The 24,935-nt window shown below is 36.9% G+C and overlaps 3 protein-coding genes across 3 annotated transcripts; 2 read left to right on the top strand and 1 right to left on the bottom strand.

Moving 5' to 3' along the window:
* The first annotated feature begins 4,515 nt into the window (after positions 1-4,515).
* msmp1 (microseminoprotein, prostate associated 1) lies at positions 4,516-5,888 on the top strand. Its single transcript, XM_043245591.1, has 3 exons — positions 4,516-4,634; positions 4,750-4,858; positions 5,230-5,888. The coding sequence occupies exons 1-3, from the start codon at positions 4,529-4,531 to the stop codon at positions 5,393-5,395; spliced, it is 381 nt and encodes a 126-aa protein (XP_043101526.1). The 5' UTR covers positions 4,516-4,528; the 3' UTR covers positions 5,396-5,888.
* A 232-nt stretch (positions 5,889-6,120) lies between these two features.
* On the bottom strand, positions 6,121-11,154 carry rgp1 (GP1 homolog, RAB6A GEF complex partner 1). Its single transcript, XM_043243066.1, has 9 exons — positions 10,803-11,154; positions 10,208-10,323; positions 9,981-10,114; positions 8,843-8,926; positions 8,323-8,472; positions 8,028-8,174; positions 7,758-7,885; positions 7,015-7,192; positions 6,121-6,822 (listed from the first exon to the last, which is right to left on the bottom strand). Exons 2-9 carry the CDS (start codon positions 10,321-10,323, stop codon positions 6,599-6,601), a joined length of 1,161 nt encoding a protein of 386 aa, XP_043099001.1. The 5' UTR covers positions 10,803-11,154; the 3' UTR covers positions 6,121-6,598.
* A 515-nt stretch (positions 11,155-11,669) lies between these two features.
* On the top strand, positions 11,670-23,926 carry gba2 (glucosidase, beta (bile acid) 2). Its single transcript, XM_043245212.1, has 17 exons — positions 11,670-11,987; positions 12,925-13,176; positions 14,767-14,858; positions 15,549-15,664; positions 16,176-16,394; positions 16,666-16,905; positions 17,397-17,653; positions 19,087-19,212; positions 19,831-20,015; positions 20,455-20,559; positions 20,712-20,819; positions 21,080-21,231; positions 21,329-21,435; positions 21,658-21,800; positions 21,910-22,025; positions 22,871-23,062; positions 23,151-23,926. The coding sequence occupies exons 2-17, from the start codon at positions 12,986-12,988 to the stop codon at positions 23,367-23,369; spliced, it is 2,568 nt and encodes an 855-aa protein (XP_043101147.1). The 5' UTR covers positions 11,670-11,987; positions 12,925-12,985; the 3' UTR covers positions 23,370-23,926.
* The last annotated feature ends 1,009 nt before the right edge of the window (positions 23,927-24,935 follow it).

Here is a 24,935-nt window from a genome sequence, read left to right on the forward strand (position 1 = left end):
AAAAATAAAAATACAAATTATGCTTTAATATGTTTGAAATATATTTAATTTCCATCCATTGGGTTTTCTATGAATTAAGAAATTGCCTTAAAGGGAGAAAAAGAAAGAGAGAGAATAGCAGTTGTTTATACATTGCACTTCACCCATGTTGTGATTGTTGGATGTGCTGTGAAACCAGTATGTTATGGCCTTTGTCAGCCATTCTGCTCAGCAGGTGGACAAGTCATTTGCAGTTGCTATCTGTCTTTTGGGTGCATGAGCGTAATACTCTCCAAACATGTTCTCCAATGAAATGGACATTTTATTGGCGTGTTTGTGTATGCAGGCATCACAATAGGTTGTACTTTCTAAAAACCTCATCTCTCTTCATACAAGTGTGTTTCTTGCCCTCGTTTGCGAGGGCTGAAAAAGAACCAAGCCAATAAAAAGATTAAGAAAACAAGCTGTTCTTGCTTTTTAATTTACATTCGCTGGCAGCTTGGCATTCGATCACTCACATCCTAAATCTTAGTGCAACTTTGGGTCCCCCCTGCACATTAATGTGTGGTTATATAATAAATGGTGATGAGTCAGACTGCACAACAGCACAGGACCGCAGTCCATTACATCCTCCGCTCGGGACTCAAGAGCTGTTAAAGAGGATAAGGCTCATTGCCACCCCTCATGTGTTCCGAACACTCACAGAGGGGGCTCTGCTTCCTTGCTCCCAATTTTAAAGCCACATTCCTTTGAGTTAAAGCCAAAGGGCAGCTGCACTCTTGGGATGATGAGGGTTTCCACTGGCTAGACCTTGTATATTCAGGAATTGCTTATGACCCATCAATATAGATTTAATATTTGCAGGTACAATCAAAAAATAGGTGTTAAACAGCATTAAAAGGGGATTCATTTGCTTGTAATCCACTTTAAGTGTTATATAGTGCTTTCATCCTAAAAAGCGCTTTGCAGCATCTTTGTCATATGTTGTTACTGTAACCATAAGAAGAACTCTATTCTCCTCCTTAGATTGTAAATATGTTACTCCACTCTTACATGTTTGCTATGATGAATGCAAATTTACTACAATAGAAAAAAAGCTGTTTTGAATCTGTTTTGAATGTGAGGGCCTTGGAATATATATATAGGGGGCCTTAGGGGCAAAAAGGTTTACAAGCAGCCAATCTTGAAGAAATACACTTTATTTTCATTTAATTTTGAATAGTTTCCTAGATCATTTTAAATAGTTTCCTAAATTCAAAGGCTAAGATAGAGTCAGAGAACTTAACGTATTCTTTGTAGGGCAGTGGTGCTATATAGCACTTTAAAAACCCCAAAAGTACCCCTAAAGGACCAGTTTTTGTATGTGTGTGTATGATCAATCTGAATTATGTGCAATGCATTTTTGCATTCATTTTCATTTTAATAAAAAGGTTAGAGAGGTTTAAATTCATTGTAACCTGTAACCCAAAACGCCTCCTTAGAACATATAGATTGATTCAAAATATTTGTTTCAACAAAAAAAGCACACGACTGCTATATAAGGCTCATTTGAACAATTTCTCTATGGTATAAATAGTTTAAATCAGTGATTTACAAACAGTGGAAACTGTAAAGCACGGTAACTTTTATGGTGACATTTTAAATGTGTAACAACAAATGTGCAGAATTTTTTGCAGTCTACCGCAATTTGCTTCAAAAATGTATTGTTTTTAAATATGCTAAAGAATGAAATGCAATTTGACATGTTAACAAATTATTTTCATACACAAAATAAAAAAGAAATAATTGAAAAAATATGTTCTTTTTAAAAAAGACACAAAATAATGTTTTGTCCATTTTTGTGGACGACACATGTTCCCCATTTTTGTTTGTATTTCAGTAATTTTCTCAGCAATAAAACTCTATTACGTATTTCCTAAAATTCTGTTCTGGGTAAATAATCTTTTCCTAGAACTGTATTACAGATTGGCTACATAAGACACAGATTGGGAAACAGTGGCATGGGTTGCCTAGGGTTTACCATTAAATCAGGAAATGTGCTGCCAAAAATCTGTACCTGTTGAATAGACTTATTCATAAAAGCTCTTTTCGTTCCTTCTTCCTTTTAATGACAATAACCAAAGATTATTTGACAACCAAAAATTGTGAACTTCTGCCCGATGGCCTTTTGGCAAATCTTCTGCTCCTATTGGACACAAATCATGTCCTATGAGGTGGAAATGTGTAAATACGACACCAGTTCTAATGTTCAAGCAGAGGGGAACATGGTCAGAAGGAGAGACTGTGAGTCACTTTGTCCAAATTGAGGCGCTAGTCAGTGCCATAGAGCAGTAGTACAACATGCAGTACACAGGGAGGAGCTTTCAACACCTTTCAGACTACTGTGGGGTGACACAGGCGTAAATGCTACAAACAGACTTTGTGGTACCCGAGGGCCTCCTTGGAAAACCCTGTTTCTTCTATCGCAAATTTTTCCATCTTGATAGCAAAGATGACGAGAGATGAGCTAATGTGCGAAAGAGTACGTAATGTTTGGTTCTGGCTCAAAGAGCGTTACCTTCTCGGCATCCGCTCAAAGCCTAATCCCTCGCGCTCGACACCTACCTAGGATCCTTCCTTAACAACAAAAAAGCAGTTCAGAAATATTACATCTTCATCTTCTCTGGTCATAAACACACACACCTGCGGCAGTTGTGCAATAAAAGTCCATTTCTGCCTTTATGGGCTTCCTCCTGCTCATGAACATCTTCAGCTGGACCAAACCCACGTGAGGTCAGCGCGGCCATGACATCACCAGCATGAGCTCAGTCCGAAGAAGCAGACCGGGGTCACGGCAACCTGAGGACCACAGTTGTGATGGATGCCTGTGTTTGTGCTTTTAAAGATCACCTAGTAACCATTTGATGATGTTGAGAAGCACCAGCTGACCGTCCTCAGGATGCATCTGTGAAGATCTTATTAGCTGCATGATGAAAGTGTGCCCTATAAAAATGTATGTATTTAAAATACATTTATTTCATACTAAGTATAGTTCTGTCTTGACAGTTAACTGTTAGACTGTTAGAGGGACTGACATGGTAATGCACATGTCAAAGTTGAATAGATCTGCTACACTACGACTTGCTACCGCCAATACATCCACAACACACTGCTGAGAGCATGTAAGAAATACTGCTGCTGCAAATATAACATATGGAATAACTCCCATATAAAGCTTGTATGAATCACCCCGTAGCAGATCCATACAGGTGGAGCTGGGGACGGTGGAGGGTTTCTGAAGCACAATCCAACAGATACAAGCACTGGTCATATATTTAAATGTTGAGAAGTGAGCTCTACCAATGCAAGAGAGTACCAGTCAGCTGTGCTTTTTGATGATGTCATTAAGATGTCATTGATTTCCCTAAGATTGGACTGCACCATATGGAGTTAATAATTAATATTAAGCCTAATATTAAGCCCGAAATGTCATTTCTGATGAGGATTGTATAATCTTTACTAATACAAAGAAGTTTTTTCTAGGGTGGTTTTATTTTTTAATATAACAACAGTTCAATTGCACTGCCCTTTTATTAAGTGCATTATATTTGCTGAATATAATCCAGCTGTTATTTCTTACTAATTTCGGGGTGATGTTTTCAGAAATTGGGCCTTTATTGCTCTGTGGCATTTTTAGCATTTTAGCAATTTTAATTTTGATAATCATTTGTAAGGTCAATAAATCTTGTATCACATTAATCACCAAAATCTGTGTGGTAAAATGGCACAAAGATTACAATCTTCCTTTGAGCAGTTATAAGTGTTTGTTCATATTTTCACATACTGATCGAATGATTCTGAAAGTAATGAACGATTCTGACATTAATGTATGCCTACTACAGACAGAAAATTCTTAATTATGGCCATGCTAGATGTATTATGTTACTACAAAAAGCAACAGAAAATCACATTTTGTGTTTATTTAAACTCCTTTTAATGAAATTGTTGAACTAAGATTTCCACTCCTTTGAAAATTCTAAGTTAACTTAAATTCCATCTTTTTGTAATCAAAAGCGAAACATTTGGCATTTTACTGCTTTTGTTATTTTGATAACTGGAAAAAAAGATTTATACTTTTCAACTCAGCATCAATTGGGTGAAATTAAGCCTTTTTCTTTCAAAATGTAAGGCTGTTATCTTTAACTGACAACTTGTGTTATTCATATTTGTTCTGCATGCTGTCTCGTGTCAACTTTTTGGTTTTTCTTGCTCTCTAGCTCTCTTCCCCACCTCTCTTAGTCATCCCAGGATGTGTCAGAATTTCTATAGTTTTTCAAGGTCATGCCCAGTGGAGCGGAGAATGGCAATCACCGGAGAGAAAGAGCAAGTGGTGCCAAGCCACAGCTTTTTCCTCTGCACACCCCCTAACTAACCTGCCCCCACCCCAGAAACACACCTCAGGTAGGGGGTAAACCACTCCTCACACCAGTCCCTGTGAACGCAAGTGGGTATAAATGGAGGCGCGAAAGAGGAGAGACACCAATTCAAAGGGGGCTATCGAACAACTCAGATGGATTCCATAGCGAGACATGGTATGAAGATGATGATCTTCATGGCCTCTTTGGTCTGGATGAAATGTTCAGCAGCACCAATGCAGTGCCACTTCAACTCTCAAGGTGAGACCCGGTGTCCCGTCTCATGATGTTTACTTTCAGTTTTAGTTGGAGCGCACTTGATGATCGGGTACGCTCAGGACTTGCTCTTCAGTGTTTTCAACATCTCTCTTCACAGCTCTCTGTGAGTATGATGGGAAGCAGTACTCTCTGGGAGAGAGCTGGATGGAACAGGGCTGTGTGCAGTGCACCTGTCTGCACCCCGTGGGAGTGGGATGCTGCGAAACGTAAGAGCCGTAACATCTTGCATTCATTTCACTATTGAATAAAAATAAAGGAACCTAATGAATGCAAATCATGACTTTTGTGTCATGAATGTTGATCAAACTTTTGAAAAATAAAGGTTTTTGACTGGCTTGATGGTTCCTTGAAAGACCTTAAGGATGCCATAGAACCTTTCCATTGCACAAAGGCGTAATTCTAATGTAAAAAGCTTCTTTAGATTCTTAACATTTTCTTTAAGAACTGTTTACTAGTCATTCAGAAATCATTTTATGGCATCACTAAGAAAACCTTTAATTTTTGGAGAATGTACTTGTTGCTATACAGAATGTAGTTCATTTTAATTTACATATTAAAGTCAATCGTTTGATTACAGTGTGCATCGACCTGTGGACTTTCCTCCCTGGTGTGAAGTTCGAGTTGAATCTCTCACCTGCCAAGTCACACTGGTGATGACCTCTGATCCCCGCCTGCCCTGCATTCCCGGAGAAGAGAACAATGTTGATCCAATACATGGAGCACTCAACATGAAACTAGATTAGCATGGAGGAATACTATAAACCACAATTCACCTGCCTGTCAGATAACATCTGTCTCACTGTTAAGTGAGATGCAATATTACTTCTGTAGCACTTGTATTCTCAAACATAACTATTGCCATTTAAGTTCTCAAATTAAAGGAAGATAAGATGTGGATTGACATATATAGCATGTAGGGGAAGAAAGCATTCTTTTGAGTTATATGTTTGAACAATGTACTGGGGAGACAGAGGTTTTAAGTTGTGCATTGTGTGTATTAGTTTGTGCCTATTCTACCACGTTATTGCATCACTATAACACTACATATTAGCACTGTATGGCCTGTTATTGTCTCTTTTATAGCTCATTGCCTCAATAGCCAAGAGCAAAATTAAAAGGGTATTTCCTGTTCAACAACAAAAAACACTTCCATCATTTTGATTTCATAATAAATGTGTTGTTATATGTAACTGTTTGTACTTACAAGGTTTACGCTAATAAATATGTATACAAAAATCATCTCAGTCTTTTAAGTTCTAAAAAAAACTATTTACAACAGTACAGTGGATCTCAGGGGCCTCACCCTGCGACCCTCTTAATATTTTAAATTAACAAATGATTATTACAAATTTCTAAAGGATTGTAACTCAAATTTAAAAATTCTTGAAACTGCAAAAATCAAAAGCGAACATAAAGCCTATCATAAACCTATGATAAACCTATAGATTTATTAATCTATCAAGTCTCATAAGGTCTGATTAGTACAAAAGTTTTAATACAAGCAGCTTTGTCAGAATTACAGCAGAAATACAGAACGTATTGTGTTTCATACAGATGGGACAACCGTTTCAGAAATCAAACCTCTCAATAACAGTTTTATTCAATTATGGTTGCATATAGAGAAATGGTACAAAATAGCTTGTAATACTCAATTGAAATACAATAGAAATTAATTACCATTATAGTTTGAAGCATACGAATGAAAAATAAACAATAAATACAGAAATCTTTACATTACAGGAGGTAAAGCAGTCTGTTGGTCAAGGCTGAAATGTGAAGTAGCTTAAATAAAGAATTGTCAACTCATTGCACAGCAAAAGATAAAAAACCAATAAAACAACTCTAAATATAAGCCACCTTTAAATTTAAAAATAGACCGCTAAGAAGACATCTCACAACAATAACTCGTCAGTTTTATAATCTCCCTGCACAAACACCAACACAACTCAAATGTTGATGCTGTTTGTCCCCGTGAACTGTGAAACATATGAAGCTAGAGTGGGATTTGTGGGAAGCACTTTGATTGGAAGGTCCCAGCTGAAGGTGTCCACATCCACATGCTCTGCCCCAGTCCATACTGTGACTTCCGACTGATTCTGCAGAACCACTGGTGCCTCCACTGGCTCCCGCGCTGTTACGAACTCAAAATGCAGACGCCATCTTAATGTCACTGAGGAAGACAATAAAATGAGAATGTTGCCTTATCAGTTCATTTCCTTCGCTTGCATATAATTGATAACAGATTTAATCAAAATCAAATCAGGTTCAAGCTGAACCGGAAATTAATTAAATAAAAAGTCAACCAAAAGCTACATTATACAACTTTCACCATACAACATCTTACGAGTGCAGGTTTTCTGACCTATATCTGTTGTGAATCCTGGTGTAACATTCAGGGGTACAGGGAGAGAGAAATGGCTGGAGGCTGTGTGTAAGCAGGACTCTAGATGTCGACCGTGACCAGTGACACTGACAGCCTGCCCTGGACGTCTCTGGTACTGCTCTTGGACCTCCTCTTCACTTTGTAGACTTACTGAATACTGATCAGAGTACAAACATGAACATTCCATGAGCATCTCATGAAGCATTTACATTCTCAAACATTTGGAGTCAAATATTTCATGATCAAAAGTGACAGTAGACTTTTGCATTTTGCATATTATATCAAATTAATGCTGTTCTTTTAAGTTTTATATTCAAAGAATTCTCAAAAAATAATCAGTTTTCACTAAAATATTAAGCAGTACTACTGTTGTCAAAATTAAAGTTTCTTGAGGTTCAAATAAGCATATTATAATGATTTCTGAAAGATCATGTAGCCCTGAAGACTGGAGTAATGGTAAAAAAATAAATATAATTATAAATATACATAACTTATATATACATATATATATATATATATATATATATATATATATATATATATATATATATACATAACTTATATAAGTTATATATATACATATATATATAAGTTATATATATATATATATATATATATATATATATATATATATATATATATATATATATATATATCTCATAACATATCTCATATATATCCCTAAACCTATAAGCACTATACTGTACTGTACTGTACTATACCTGTAAACATGGAATATCCCCTTCTGAGAATGTGAAGGTGCCAATGATATCTTCCCCAAGCCTGTACACAGTCTTGAAGATGCAGAACTTAGCCACCTTTCCGCGCACGTTTGTGATGTTGAACATATCTGTGAAGGAAATGCATGAGCCTATTAACACATTCAGAACAGACACAGGATTCAAATCTAAGCAGACACCACAACGTAAGAGCTAGACGAATGATAAACACACATTCACAAGACACAAGCCTTCCCACATTCATTCACGCACATGGGCATCGTCGTGAGGTGGTGATCATCAGCATGTCCAGAGCTCTTTCCAGCGGTCTTGTATCTCTCCTGCTTCCTTCTTCCTCCTCCAGGAAGGGGTTTGAGGGAGCGACTTCCTCATCTTGAGGAAACGGAGGTTCTGGCATGCCTGCAAGCATTCACACATCTTTTAAGCAAATAACACATTAAGCGTGTGGAAAATGATTAATGCATCTCTAATGCAGCTTGCTGAAAATAAGACTCTGTTTTGTATGGACAAGACTAAAAGGAGAAAAGAGACCATTCGTGCAACCCACCATGAAGCACTAAAACTCTGAAAGGCACTCGCAGTAACTTGATGGGTGAGTTGACTCGCTGGCAGCCAATTGTGAGCTTGTACACGTACTTCACTGCCTGACCCCGGAAACTGGGTGGACCATCAGTGGGCACAACCTCACTATAGGAATCTGTAAGAGAGGAAAACATTATTTACTGGTAGTCTCAGATGAAAAAATCTGGCAGAGATTTGTTTCACATGAGGCTGTCTCCTGTAGTTCAGAATGACATTAGCCAGGCATAATGTGCAATTACATGACTGAACAGCTGAACTTTGGCCAGCTCACTGTTGGTTTTGAGACATGAAACAGTTTTTGCAACATATCAACATTATCTGGGTCATGAGGAATTAGTTTTCTGAAATGATTAAGGGGTTCACTTCTTATTACTGATGTTGTGAAGCCATAGCAAAGTAAACCGATGTAAGCGCTTGTAATGGGTCATTTAGATCAAAAGTTAAATGTGACTGCATCTGTGTCTGGTTTATTTTCAGCTTCTTACAGGTCTTGTTCTCTCCAGGATCCAAGCGAAGGTCACAGAACAAGATCTTAGGTGGCGTGTCCAGCACACACTGCCCTCGTTCACCTAGACCAATGAAAAAACAGGGAAATTGTGAAATCTTTCCTCAAAATCCCTAAAATCAAGAGGATTCCTGTGAATAAATCTGAGCTTACAGAAAGCTGGATAAATTAACAAATCTAAAATAAATGTCTAATCCTTGTCACAAGCACACTTTCTAAAATGTGGCTTTTACTGTGATAAGAAAGGCACAATTCAACACCAAACTAATAGAGAAATTAGTTCCTAGTGTACAGTGCCAACAGGATGTCTATGACCAGCTGAAATCATTCCACTGCTTGATCTTCACATGCTTTGCCAGCCATCATCAGCGCTTTCTTGAACTTTATAGGGTTTCTGACTTGAATGACTCCGCATTTAACAATGTTTGGTTCATTATTCTGCCCAGCATGTTTTTACCTACTATTTGGTCAAATATAGTAATTCTTGCTGGATAACCTTTTTAATGTAGCAGGTTATTTTTAATATTGCATAATAGTGCCTTTTTGCATAAGGTAAGAACAGCATCCTCACCAACATTTCTATTCTGTAAAAATACCAATTGCAACATGTGACACTTGACTGCACTGACACAAAATGTTAACTGAATTGAAATGAAGGATGACACTATTGTCTACTTTCACTATGCTGATATAATTACCGAACAAAATTGAATCAACACTAAACTAATTAAAGCAGAATAGCACTGCCATTGTTTTTAATAGAACTACTTATCACTGAACAGAATTCATTATTGATGATTAACGGATGAATGCTGATTTCATGAATATTACACAAATTATTCTGAATCCATACTGGCCTAACTGGAACTGTTAGATATGCGTTACAGTAGAATTTGGTATTGAGGGAATTTATTAGTTTGCATCATTGATTCTTTTTTTTCTTCTCCTGTTTCATACTGCGAAGCTGCTTTGAAACCATCTCTGTTGCATAAAGTGATATATCAATAATACATGACATGACATAGAAAACACATTTTTAAATATGGCTGTTATAGAAAAAACTCGATCATTTGCTTTATCTTTCAGGTAATAATATAAGCTAGGTGGAACTATCACACCTCTGCTTGGTATCAGTACAGTGTCGCTCTCAGCTTGGACGTCTTGCTTGGTGCCCTGAGTGGGTAGAGCCACACGGCTCTCGCTCGCATGAAACTGGCAGTGGATCTGAGCACTGGCCCAGGCCAACATCTCACTGTGAAAGGTGAACAGACTCGATCACAACTGACAGAACATACATATATCAAGTCATGATAGTCACGGTTATGGGGATTACGGTGTTCATTACCTGCTGGCAGATGTAGACAGATGTGACATAGGGTTTGTGAAGGTTATAAGACACTCTAAAACCTCCCCGGCCAAAAACACAGGCCCTCGTGCCATTGATGCCACCACTTCAATCATCTGGGAAAACCAGAAAGGTTATATGCAAGGTACTTATTTAATGATGCCGTTTTAAAAACATGGACATTTATATTACAACAAGTATAATGTTTTCCTGGCCACACAGCTTAGACACATTGGTTTATTTTTTTTAAGAGGTTTCCAAACTGGGAGACCAGGTGAGACCAGCGAATCAGCGTAGACTGGTTTAAGATGTTTACGGCAGGGTAAAGAGTAGGTCATGCACTGTGGAGAATATTTTAGATATTTTTTTTGAGCGGTTTAAATTTCGATCTTATGTAGTGGCAGATGTAATTAAACAAGCCGTTTTCAATTTTTCCGTCCGTTACAGGAAAATATGTGCAAAGAAGCTTGACTAGCTACAGAGCAGCGTATATCTAGATTTAAAGAGCTGGCGTCGTACAGCTTGACGCAACTACGATTGTTTACTAGCAGGAACTTAAATCCTAACATTGTTTTATTTGTCCATTTCATGATACCTCGAAGTTGTTTCTTTTATTTTTTTTTCTCCCGTCGATGTTTTCCGTCGTATTCCTGACCACAGAAGTTAAAAGAAAAATGTAACCGGCGACGGTCCAGCTACTTAAAAACAAAACAACCGGAGACTTGTCTTGGCCATTATAAGGTTTCCCTGAGTTTTTCCAAAACGTTGTTTAGGCTACGTTCAAAAACACAAAAACAAACGGTGCCATGACATGAAACTTAACTTTAGAGAAATCGTACTTGTGCATATTATTTGTATTTACACAGTAAAACATGTTATGAGAAAGTATAGGATGTAAAATATGTTTCTTAACTCCGGTAAAGCGATGTCAAAGTTGTGAACGAGTCATTCTTATGAGTCAATTCGCTTCATTGAATTAGTTCAAGATGTTCACTGTTCGAACGATTTGTTCGCCAACCAGCCCAAACAACTGAGAACTCAGAAGCCGACAGTAAAACTTTATGAATAAACAGACCGATCATCTTAATTGCAAAAGCAACTTCAAATAAAGAAATCAGTATTTACAATAAGAGATATACATTTATTTAACAATAACGAGTAAACACAATGACTTACTGAATCGCTTTTGAAATGATTCATCAAAATGAACCGTTCAAAAGAACCGACGCAATAATTGGTTCCGTGGCAAATGTGACGTAAGAGTCCCATCTAAAATAACAACGGGGGTGACACGGTTTCTTCAAAAGAAAATAGATAAGCAAAATGCAACATTTGATATTTTAAATAGTCAAAAGATAGCTTATAAGAGAAAATACATAAATAAAAAGGTTTGTGTTTCTCTGGAAAATACTGAAATGACGATATCCTTCTATACGTTACCTCCCCGAGGGTGAGCTCAATGGTATAAGCCAACAGAAGGCCCTACTGTACTGCTCTATCAGTGGAAAAATTGTCTGGCCAGTTCATAATTTAGAGCTCGTAATGTGCTTTTCGGCATAGGAAAATGTGTTCTTTACTTACGGAAACTTATAAATGCTGTGTAACGTTACATGTTTTTCGTCTCTAGAACTTTGACACTTTGAAAATTCCCAAAATCCATCCGTAACAAGGTGGAAGCAGCAGCAGCCACAGGGACACCGGATGGCTCTACTGACATAGTCATGTTGGCGAGCGTCAAAACAAGTGCATCTCGCCACTGACACGCAGATCCCAGGCTAGGGTAAGTGACTTACACTCCTCTGGTGGTGGACTGCGTGGATAAAGCAATAACATTAGGAGAACATTAATTACACGTGAGAAAGTAGGCTTACTAATTTTTATAGAATAAATTTTTATGGGCTGTATGTTAGTTAGTAGTTTTTTGCAGCACTGATCAGCATTTGGGCCGGGTCAGAAAGAAGCGTACGACCATAAACCTTGCGATTTGCTCATTTTTAGCAATAAATTGAACATACAAAACATATTGTAAATAGAAAATGACTTTAAAAATGCAAATAAATAAACATATGAAAACATGGAACGGAAATTGAATTTGAAATCAATTGCACCGAGCTAAATATATTTTTATTCATTAAATTAAAATGTTTTAGTAATATGATAATAATGTATTATTCATTTGTTTAATCTTATTATTATTATTATTATTATTATTATTATTATTTATTTTAGTGCAAATGCATTGGAATACAGTGCAGTAGATTATGTTGCAACATTGTATGGTTTTAATTGTTAAGTACAGTAAAGTATGTCGAAACATCTTGATGTGGGATGGGCCGGGGATCTGGGTATTTGTTTGGCCAAGTGAGTCGTACCATATAGAAAAAAGATTTGCCTGGCCCAGGGCTGAAATGAAGGAGCTATTGTTATTTAATTAAAAGGAAAAGGATCAGGTTACATCTCCAGCCCGTGGTTGTTTGCTGGCAACTGAACTCGGTCGTCTCTGTCACCCTGGTGACAGGTGAACTTTGCGTTCATATGTAGATCACCTGCCCATGCATGCATATTAAACATGTGATTTCAACTCTTACTTGCACAACATAGTAGGGAAGATGTCATTTTAAAAACCATGTGTCATTAAGCTTATCTGTTGCCTTAGCCTTCAAACAAAGGAAATATCCTGTGTGCATTAACACTTATCTATTTTGCCTTTTTTTCAGAGAATTCGGGGAGCCGATTTTTATGGTTTTCGGTTTGACCTGGTGATCCAGCAGCTCTACTATGGATTTAAATGACAGCACGTCTCTGGCTGAGCTCATGAGCCGATATGTGTCTACAGAAACGGGATTCGGTGTCCCAAAGGATGGCTGGCGGATATGCCTGGCACACGAGTTCAAAGAGAAGCGGAAACCATTTCAAGCCAAAGATGTCTCATTGTCCAACATGATCGAGCATCTTTCTTTAGGTGTCAGGTATGTTTAACAAATCATATTTCAATGTAAGAACCTCAGATTCACTTTGTCATTCATTTCTTAGTCCTCACGTCTACAGGAAACACAATTTAGTAATAAATAGAATTGGTTTACAGCTCCCGAAATACATAATTTAGTAATAAACCAGTAGTTCCCAACCTTTTCTTGTTTGAGGCACCCTTGGTTTAAAGCTCCCAGATATTTACATATACACATCTCAGTGGCCTTATACCTAGTCCTAGATGATATGAGAATGGTTCCCAACTGCCTTTAAAAAAATTTTGTTTGAGGCACCCTCAAAAGATTCACGGCACCCTTATGTATGGTTGGGAAACTGCTCTAAACCAATATGTAAAACTATTGTTCAGTGGTTATATTTTAACCACAGATGGACATGTTTTTATTCCCTTCTTCTTCCTAAAACCATCTCCTCTTGGTGTTCTTTATTTAGTCAACCGGTGTTTCATGCTTAGCGATAATATCTTCCTAAAGAAGACAGCTCATTGTATTTATTGCTTCTCACATACTAGTTAAACCAGAAATCTGAGCATCTGGATCATTTGTGGGTGTTCTGCAGGCTTGTATAGCATGTGTATTTACCCGGATCAGGTGGGGCTGTTTTTCCTCTTTATCTAGTTAGACTGTTAAACTATAACTTATACATTTCAATAAACCTCCTCCTTTTGTATGGACCTTTGGATGTTACTGCTGTAAACGGCTTGATAGCTTGGTTTAGATTCCTTGGTTTTTCTTTTGTGATTATTTGTTAATGAACTGTTATTTTATCTACAACATTGCACTACAGCTGCATTGAAATATTCAGCTAAGGCTGGTTAATCAGTGTTAATATCAGTCAATATTGACCCTCCGTGCTGTTTTATTTTTTACGTTGACGACACAACAACTGTCATAAATCTTTACTGTACATTCCCATTTACCCAATCAGTCCTCCGTGTACGTGAATAATGCACCACACTCACTAGCATGCTAGCACAGAGCCATGGCTGGCGTCTTATGATTATCGTATGCAGTCATTTATTGAAACCCTCCACAAATAAATTAATTAGCAAGTCTGGAGAGATTAAGGTTGCGCTTTTCAGATAAATGTGCAATATAAAACATATTGATTGGGAAGAACTTCAGCGCTATATCAGTGATCATTACTACAAAAAGCAATTTGTATCCAGGACAGAGACAGTTCAGTGCTTTTTAAGCTTGTCCCATGATGCCATCTGCCCTTTTATGTTTGGTTGAATCAGTCTCTGTTTCTAGGCGCTCTTGTGCTGAGTGCAACAAGACTGAAAACAGCTGTGTGTGCATTACTGCAGGAGAATGAGTGAGACAGAAAAGAATGAGTTGGATGGAGAGGTTTGAGATCGACTAAAATGGATATTTAGTATGCGTACGTGAGACAGAGGTTCATTATTAGAACTAGCATTGCTGTTAAGCTATAAAGTCAAGTCAACTTTAATTATATAGCACTTTTAACAATACACACCAATTAAATAAAATGTTTCTTTTGACTGGTCACTGTTCACCAATACAAGGCTATACCAGTTTAGTGAATTCTTCCTTGTTTTGTCTGAGCAGGTATCTGAGATGGTGGTATAGAAAGACCCAGGTTGAGAAGAAGGCTCCTTTTATAGATATGTTTCGGGCTTTACCACTGAGACAAATTTATGGTAAGCGCAATGACAAACAAAAATATCAAAGCCACAAAAGGACTCCTGAGGGGATAGTTCATTAATTACTCCCTCGTGTTGTTCCGAATCCATAAGACCTTTGTTTATCCTATTAACACTAATTAAGATATTTGCGATGAAATCCGAGAGCAACAAGAATACTTTTTGTGCACAAGGGGAAAATAAGACTTTACTCACCTTTCTTCACCTCCAAATCACATCTTCCTCCATTATCGGGAGTACCTCTGCATGTAAGAAACGTATGTGCATGGTGTTGCTGTTCACATGCAGAGGAGTGCAATGCATATTATATGTGATTTGGAGGACAAGAACTGTTGAATAAAGCTGTTATTTCTGTTTTACTTTTGCACAGAACTTTTCACATAGCTTCATACTTTTGCGGGTAAACCATTGATATCATTAAGACAATTTTACCAATTGGACCTTGGAACAATTTATTTACACTGCTGTCTTTGGAGGTACAGAAAGCTCTCGGATTCAGTCAAAAATATCTGTTTCTTATCTGTATCTGTCTTACATATTTGCACTTATATTATTTTTTTTACATTTGTGAACAAATATCTTACATATTTGGAATGACATGAGGGTCATTTTTGAATTAGAATTGTAATTTTTGGAGAACTATCCCTTTAAAATGACCCAGTGTAACGGAGGACATGTTTTGTGCAGGTGCTCCTCTCGGTGGTATTGGTGGAGGCAGTATCACGCGTGGATGGAGGGGAGATTTCTGCCGGTGGCAACTAAATCCTGGAATGTACCACTACAAAACCGTTATTGCTAACCAGGTAAAGAACTAGTGTGATCCAGTAAAATACCTAAAATATCCAGTAAAAAAAAAAATTCATACCAATGTTCAAATTTGGGGGCAGAAAGAATGTTTTTTTTAATAAATGAATACTTTTATTCAGCAAGGTCACATTAAGTCGGAGCAGGACAGCACTCACATTCAATATGTTGCAAAAGTTATTTTGAACTTTCTTTTTAACTGTTTTCAACACTGGTAATATTGGTTTTGTGCATCAAATAAGAATGATTTCTTAAGGACTGTGTGACACTGAAGACTGGACTAAATGCTGCTGGAAATTGCAGCTTTTGTGAGACTTCTTTCAAAAGCATTAAAAAAAAATTCTTACCATTACCAAACATTTGGACTGTAGTGTTTAGAAATTAGTGACTCATTTGATCTGTTGGTATAACACAGTTCTGGGCGGGTGTGTGTTGTTATACAGTATATGCAGGTGTTCAAATCTACCTTTCACCCAGTTTAAGTGTATTTTAACCCCCTCTCTCTCCTAGTTTACAGTGTGTCTGCGCAGGGGTGGTCAGACAGTATACCAGCAGGTGTTGTCTACAGAGCGACCCCCGACTCTTCAGGGTTGGAACTGGGGTTATTGTGGTGAATATGCCTTTTACCATGCTTTGTACCCACGAGCCTGGACCGTCTACCACCTGCCCGGACAGAATGTCACTCTCACCTGCAGGCAGGTGTCACCTGTCATCCCTCACGACTACAAGGTGACAAGCTTACAATGTGTTTGATATTTAAAGCACACTCTTGTTTTTTTTATATAATTCATTTATATTGTATGACACATTCCCTTTACACAAAAACGGATAACTGTTCAACACTAATAAAAAGTACTTGTAAAGTGCTACTTGCTGCTGTAATGGCTATTGATTGTTTTGTTTAGCCGTCACATGGATAAATAGCATTTTAAAATATATTCCAAATGTTATTTAAAATGATTATAGTTCAGAATATTACTGTATTTATTTCTTTATTTAGGACTCCAGTCTTCCTGTGGCTGTGTTTGTGTGGAACGTTGAGAATAAGAATGACTACGCGCTTGATGTTTCCATCATGTTCACGATGGTCAATGGGACTGGCCATAAAGACGATAAGAGTGGGGGCCACTGGAATGAACCATTTCACCTAGAAAAAGATGGAGAATCTGTGTCTGGGGTGTTACTACATCACCAGACGCCTGTCAACCCTTACACTCTGTGTATAGCTGCAAGAGAAAAGGTAAAGCACCAGTGTAAATCTCGAAGCAGCAGGTTTTGCCTGTAGTGAATGCACAGACAAAACCACTCTGCTAAACAGGTTTCGCCATCCATCACACCCCTGCTATACTGTGTGAGCTCCTGTTTCAAATAAGAGCTTTGACTGATTGCTGTTGAAGATACTGTCAATACCATATAAAGCATATGAGTGCTCTTTAAATGTTTAAATGAGAAACAACACTTTAAAGAATGATACCGGTATGTTGATAAGAGTTCAGTGTTGTTTTGGACCCCATTGACCTTCATTTTATGGAAAAACATGGTTAAACATTCTTCAGATGATTTTCCTTTATGCTCCACTTAAGAGAGAATATCATACAGGTTTGAAAGGGCAAAAGAGTGATTTAGTGATGACAGAATTAGCATTAATTCGAGTGAGTTATCCCTTAAAATCTGTCTAGATAGGCAGCTGTTGTTGTTCCTCTCTTTATTTGAAGTTTTGCTTTATTTTAGTCTGGCCAAGAGATCAGTCACCAGACGGCATTTAGCCCAAAGGGAACCTGTAGTGATGTTTGGAGTGACCTCATGACTGATGGACGGCTTGACTCGCCTAAGGACTCCAGCCCACCCACACAGAAAGGGGAGGAAGTGGCGGCAGCCCTGGCCGTGAGCTGCTCGGTGCCTGCTAACAGTCACAACAGTGTGGAGTTCAGTTTGGCTTGGGACATGCCAAAAATCACATTTGGCTCCAGAGAGAGAATATATGAAAGGTATGTTTATATGCAGAATAGAAAAATGAAAATACCTTTCTTTTGTCGATTAAATGATAAATAAATCACGGTCTTGATTAATAACTTGTTACTTGCTGGTTGGTAGTTAGTGGGAGGGACGTTCTCATTCTAGAGAGCATTTGATTGGACAAACATCTGTGTAGCGCAACATGAGTCATCAATATTTTCAGAAAAGTGAACAATTGTACATTTTATTTTTTATGTGAAAATTTGATTCAGTTCAGTGAATCCAGATGAGTAAGACCATGGTGCATAAATATTTTAATGACTGAAAAAAAAGTCATCAATGTTTTTTGACATTTGAATGTAAAGTGAAACATAATATGCACCTTGTCTTGCTCTCTAATCTCTATGTACACATTATGAATCAGGTTAACTTAGTATTTGTATTTTTTAGGTTTGTGTGTTTAATAGGTGTCACAGAAAACCCTATGAAGTTATTGTTTAAAACATTTTTGTGTCTTTAAATCTTTATACGCTACAATTCAAAAGCTTAGGGTCAGTAAGATGCTTTTTAAAATATTAATGAATACTTTTATTCATCAAGGATGCATTCAGTTATATTTCTGACAAATGCTGTACCGTAGAACCAAGAAAATTGGAATAAATGTATCTGTTTCTATATATTCTAAATGAACAGCATATTAAAATGATTTCTGAAAGACCATATGAGTCTAAAGACTGAAGTGATGGCTGCTGAACATTCAGCTTTGGCATTCAAGAAATTAATTGCATTTTAAAATATGTTAGAACATATATATTTTTACATTTTAAATTGTAATATTATTGTAATCTAATATTTAAATGCAGCTTATATAACTTCGTTCAAAAATATGAACAAAAATAATCCACTCCAAGCTTTTATATGATAGTGTATGTTTATTTTATAGTCTCAAACGTTGACAGAAATGACTGTTAACAGATACTTACATTGATGAGTTGACATTGACAAGTTTTTCCCTTACCTGAGAAAAAAAGAAACCAATGTCTAAATATGCCTTGTCAAACTTCCTGTTTCAATAGGAGACAGTGCTTTAATGCAATTTCATGAGAATTTTAAAAGGAAGTGGTGTGGCTGAGTAAAATTTTACAAGCTGCCTGAAAGGAAGGGTTTGCGTCAACAGCCAACAGTCTTTACACATTCATATTAGAGCAGCAATGATCTCAGAGAATCCAGAAGGCAATGATGCATTAATGCTACAAATTAAAAAAATGTCATTATTTTAGTTTGCATTACATTTAGTGAGAATGAGACTTCATTGCATTGCATTACTGGAAATTGGGGGAAATTTGCTTAATTGTTTTATGAAGATCTTAATGGTCCTAGATATATGCTTCATTTTATTTATAGACTTTGTAATGTGCTTTGATGCTGTAAAATAATAACGCTGTGCGTGTGGCGTTCGTTTCAGGAGATACACACGTTATTACGGCACCGAGGGAGATGCTGCCCCGTCTCTGTCTCACTACGCTCTCACACACTACAGTAAATGGGAGGAGAGCATTGATGAGTGGCAGAGGCCGATTCTGCAGGATGGGTAAAAACAAATGTTATTTTCCCATGGAAAAAATTCAAGCTTCAGGGCACGCCTATCCTATCAGTTAATCAAATTAACTGCGGCTCATTTGTGTGACTATCGTTCATCTAAAAGACTGTCTAAGCAAGCAGTCATCCTTCCTGCAGATACATTCGACTACTTATTTCAACAAACAGAAGAGTCATGGATTGATCCATTATGTGCATAGATAAGAGTGGACTTATACCCCATTTTGCATGTATTACTCATTTTGTTTTCCACAGTCCCCTCCGGACTGTTGAGTGCACTGAATACAGAATGAACTGTGTAGGCTTTGAGTGGTGTTGGACCAGTCACATGCAACATACTAATTCTAGGTTTCCATCTATTGTTTCAACATAAAACAGCTATTCTTTCCAGTTGATTAATCTGTTGGTATTTGGCCATTTTGAGATTAGGAGAAAAAAAAATTATTTACTGACAGCCTTGTTACTTTACTGGATAAACCACATTTTCAGTACTGAGTATATAATATATTACTAAATATTTTATAAGTATTGTGTGAAGTAAATCTTCACTTAATGTTTTTCCATTCTGTGTATGTTTCACAACTGGTAGGCTAAAACGCTGTTTTTCTAGGTCCCTTCCGGCTTGGTATAAGTCAGCTCTGTTTAATGAGCTGTACTTTGTTGTGGATGGTGGAACCGTGTGGGTGGAGCTTCCAGAGGACGCTGATATCAGCGGTGGGCTTCGTCCTGAGGATGGGGGGCTTCCAGCCCAGCCTGAAGTTGTCAAAGAGTACGGCCGATTCGCTTACCTAGAGGGTAAGAGATCAGGGCTGCAACATTAACTTAACATGCAAACTCAACTTAAGATTTGCTTAGGTTTATAAGGTTTTATGCATGCCATTTCCAAAAAAACATTATGAAAAATGTAACCAGCATTGCTGAGAGGAAATCTGTTGCTGCTGAATTATAATTAGTATTGCTTTGGTATTACTTTTATACTATTATAGTATTCAATTTGATTTACCTTTTATTTTCGATGTAGGTTTGTTTTACTTCAAGTTTTTTTTTTTTTTAATATGTATTTTTGTTTGTATTTTATATATATATTAAGTTTCAGCTTTATTTCAAATGCTGAACATGAATTTTAATAGTTTTCGATTACATTTAGAATGATACTTTAGATCTCAGTTTATTATACACTAAAGATTCATTAAAGTTTAAATGAAGGTGATAAATTCTGTGTCTCTCACACCAGGTCAGGAGTACAGGATGTATAACACATATGATGTGCACTTCTATGCTTCATACGCTCTCATCATGCTCTGGCCCAAGCTGGCTCTGAGTGTGCAGTATGATATTGGTAAGCTAAGCTCACATTTGAACATTGAATGTATATGAATTCATTATTAATGATTTATTTTGAATATTTAGTTTTAAATTAATTTGCAGATTTTTTTTCCCACATATTCTCTTTGTTTAATTATACTTTTTCCCTCTCTTCCTCATATTCAGCTGGTAGTGTCGTTCAACACGATCCTACAGAGAGGTTAAATCTAATGAATGGCCGATACTCCCCAGTCAAGACCCGGGATGTTGTACCTCACGACATTGGAGACCCTGGTGAGTTGTGCATTCTAGTATACAATGAAGTCACACGTTACATTTGTCAAAGAGAGATCACCTAAAATGGAAATTGTAATTATCTTAAACCCTGTTATATATTTGTTGCATAAGTGAGATTTTTTGCATATTTTTTAGCATGTTAAATATGAATAACACATGTCTGACTGAAGCTATCAGATCTCTTTGGTTTTCACCTTGTTTTATTAATATGCCTGTAAAACCTACTCTCTTTTTTTTTTTTTTTTTTTTTTAAACAGATGATGAGCCGTGGGTTCGTGCCAATGCATACCTGATCCACGATACAGCCGACTGGAAAGATCTGAATTTGAAGTTTGTGCTGCAGGTGTACAGAGACTATTACCTGACTCAGGATGACAATTATCTGAAGGACATGTGGCCCATATGCCAGGTGAGTTTTTTTTGTGTAAAACTATATTCTCTGTGTATGCAAGTTCCAAGTGTTTTAAGACACATTAACCAAATATCTGATGTTCTGCTTTATTTAGACAGTTATGGAAACTGAGTTAAAATTTGATAAGGATGGTGATGGACTGATAGAAAATTCTGGCTATGCAGACCAGACATATGATGGATGGAAGGTGACAGGACCCAGGTTAGGACTCGAAGTTTATTTTATTTTTCACATACATTTAAAAAAAAACAACTAAAAACATGACTATTTTTTAGTTTGTTTAATGTTTTAAAATTTCCAGGAATATACAAATTATGTTTGTTTGTTTTTTTTTACATTTTATATTATAAAATCCTGTTTCATTTTTTTTAAGGCTAGAGTAATAACATCCCTATATTTCTCTGTCTCTGTGTGGTCTTCCAGTGCATACTGTGGTGGTCTGTGGCTGGCGTCGGTGTGCATGATGTGTAAAATGGCACGTGTGCTGAAATGCGAGTCTGTTTATCAACGCTACAGAGATATTTTGGAGAGAGGAAGAGCAGCCTTTGACAAACTCCTGTGGAATGGTGAGTTGTTGTTGTTGTTTTTTTTTTTTAAAGCAACCACATTAAATTTAATGCATTCATTTTCCCCCCCGTGAAGTGTCTGTCTTCTATCTTTCTTTTTTTCTACTAGGCAAATACTACAACTATGACAGCAGTGGACGGAGCCTGTCGAACAGTGTAATGTCAGACCAGTGTGCAGGCCACTGGTTTCTTAAGGCATCTGGACTTGGGGATGATGACTACCAGGTCAGTCATTTTACAAGCATGTTTTAATATGATCAACATTTGTTTGTATTTGTACCGCTCGATGTTCATTTAAAATAATTGAGAATGGCATCATTGAGCTAAGAAATAATGGCAACACTAATGCATTAAGTGTCAAATTCATAAAATAAAAATGTACACTACCGTTCAACAGTTGAGGATAGGTAATATTTTTCATTAAGAGACCCTAATCTCTTATGCTCACTAAAGATTTATTGGAAAATGCTTTAAAGTAGTAATAATGGGAAATATTATTTCTTTTTTAAAATGTATTATTACAGTTAAGGTATTTTTTATATATACTTTTTATGTAACATTCCTTTTATGGCAGATCTGAATCCTTAGAAACCATTACTTCAGTGTTGCATGGTTGTTCAGAAATGATTCTAATATGCTGATTTGGTGATCAAGACACATTAACTATTGTTGTTATTATTATTGTCATCACAGTCAAAAATGGTTGTGCTACTTAATGTAGTGTGATGAAGAGATTTTTTTTCTGGATTCTTTGACGACAGATAGTTTGAAGACTTTTTTAATGTCTTAAAGCAAAAATAAATTTGTTAAATAAATTGTTTAAAAACATAATAAATAAAATTGCAAAAAAATGTTCATTGTTAGTTTGCTATACACAAGAATACTAAGAATTGAACCTCATTGTAAAGTTTTACAAAGTAAAATTAAAAATGAACGAATAAATAAATAAAATGATGTCACATTAATTATGCATGGGTCACTTAGACTCCAGAAGGGGTCAGTGTTCTAGAGGAAGAGTAGACTGTGGATGGGAGCTAACATGAATTTTCTACACCCATTTCTCTCTACAGGCTTTTTCCAAGGAGAAAATCTGTACTGCGCTGAAGTCCGTGTTTGACCTCAATGTTATGAGCTTTGCAGGCGGGCAGATGGGTGCAGTGAACGGGATGAGGCCAGAGGGTGTGCCTGATCGTTCCAGTGTCCAATCGGACGAGGTGTGGGTGGGAGTAGTGTATGGATTAGCAGCTACAATGATACATGAGGTAATCAATCCTCAGATCATATCACCAGGTTCCAGATGAAGTCAGTGTTTTAATTAACTCCTAATACAACCCGCTGTCTTTTTCCCAGGGCATGATAGAAGAGGGAATGCGCACTGCAGAAGGCTGCTACCGCACTGTGTGGGAGCGAATGGGAATGGCCTTCCAGACTCCTGAAGCATATTGTGAGAAAGGCATTTACCGCTCTCTCGCTTATATGAGACCTCTGAGCATCTGGGCAATGCAGCTTGCGCTAAACAATCGACCAAACCATGGCAAAACCACTGATGAAGATGCGGGACAGGACTGAGTTGGACCCTTATAAATGTGCTAAAGGGAAGTTACGCTGTTGAGCCTTCATAATGAAGTGACCTCTTAGATTTAAAAGACTGCAAAAGGACTTTGGATAACGATTATGTCACAAGCTGTTCATTTCCAGTTATTTTGTAAAACTGACATTTCCACTGAAAATGTTCAAAAGCTTTTCAACGGTCCTTTCGTGTAGCAGTTATAAATTGTAGTTTTACGAACGGGAGTGTAAAGGATTGGTCTCGGTGAACTGACATACTATTCATTATTATATTGGATGTAGGGTCATTGATATTTGGGAATCAAATAGTTAGAGCATGATACTATATAATTTTCAATGTATATTTAGATTTTTCTTATGGGAATGATCTTTAGAGTACTTGAAGAAAGTCTCTCTCTTTTTTTTTTCTGTCCTTGTATGTGTCATAACATCTTTCTGAGGCTTTGACAAGTCAGTACTGTACATTATTCTAAAGAATTGTAATAGATATATAATTAAGCTGAAATGAATGTTTAATGCTATCAGATTATTTTTTCCGTCATAAAGCATTACTTGTCTCTGCTGTATTCTAAATGCCATCAAACACACAACCCTGACATGCTCAACAGACATGGCACACTCAAGTGTGTGATTGAAGTATAAACCGCATTTATACGTTGATATTCAAAGTAAATTGTGGATTTGACATAATCATGCCTTCAGTCTGAAAAGCAATTATGCTGGTGTTTTGGTATCAGCCACTAGAGGTCTATCTTGAACCTTCCAGTTTGTTTCCATCAGTTTTTACACACTGCTTCAGTCCTGAGTGCTTCTTCTCTCTGGAGTGCTCGAGAGGCGTCTAAAGTGCACATGTTTTTTTTTTTTTGTTTTTTTTATGGGGGGGGAAGCTGGGCCATACAGAGCTAAGTCTTATTTTAAACACTTGTTAAAAAATATATGAAAGTGCTGATATTTAATTGATGGCCTTCCCAGACTGCACAAGGTCTTGTAGCACAGCTAGTCAGTAAGTGGCTGAGCAAATATCACAAAACAAAAATCACGAAACGATGTCACATCTGCAGTATGAAAACATCCTTTATTTTCCGCTTCTATTTAATTGATGGATTCACGACCAACACAAATTTGTTCTAAAAACGTTTAGCTAAAATTCTGTTTTTTTACTAATTAAGGTAATATTTTATATAATTTGCACATTTTTATGAGAATGTTGCTATTGTTCTCGTTTTTTTATTAATTCTCTGAACATTCTGAAAGAATTAGTGGCTAATATTTACATAATTTTAGATGAATATTCAACTAAAATGTTTCATTTTATTAAAAATGTATAAAGATCCTTTCTGTTTGCTACCGTTTTGAAAACATTACTGAAGTATTCTGAACGAAGGTTGGATAAATGTTAGTGAAATAACATTGGCCAAAGTTCCCTGTTAGCTGGGTTGATAAACTGCATGAAGGTTTCCATGTCTTGCCCTCTAATCTCAAAAAAACCAAAAACAAACAAACAGTTGTATGGCACCACCGCCTTGTTGGCTGTGGCTATTTACACTAACTCCGCCCACCAATGTG

Source organism: Puntigrus tetrazona, chromosome 7 (genome assembly GCF_018831695.1).
Source record: "Puntigrus tetrazona isolate hp1 chromosome 7, ASM1883169v1, whole genome shotgun sequence".
Classification (NCBI taxonomy): domain Eukaryota; kingdom Metazoa; phylum Chordata; class Actinopteri; order Cypriniformes; family Cyprinidae; genus Puntigrus; species Puntigrus tetrazona.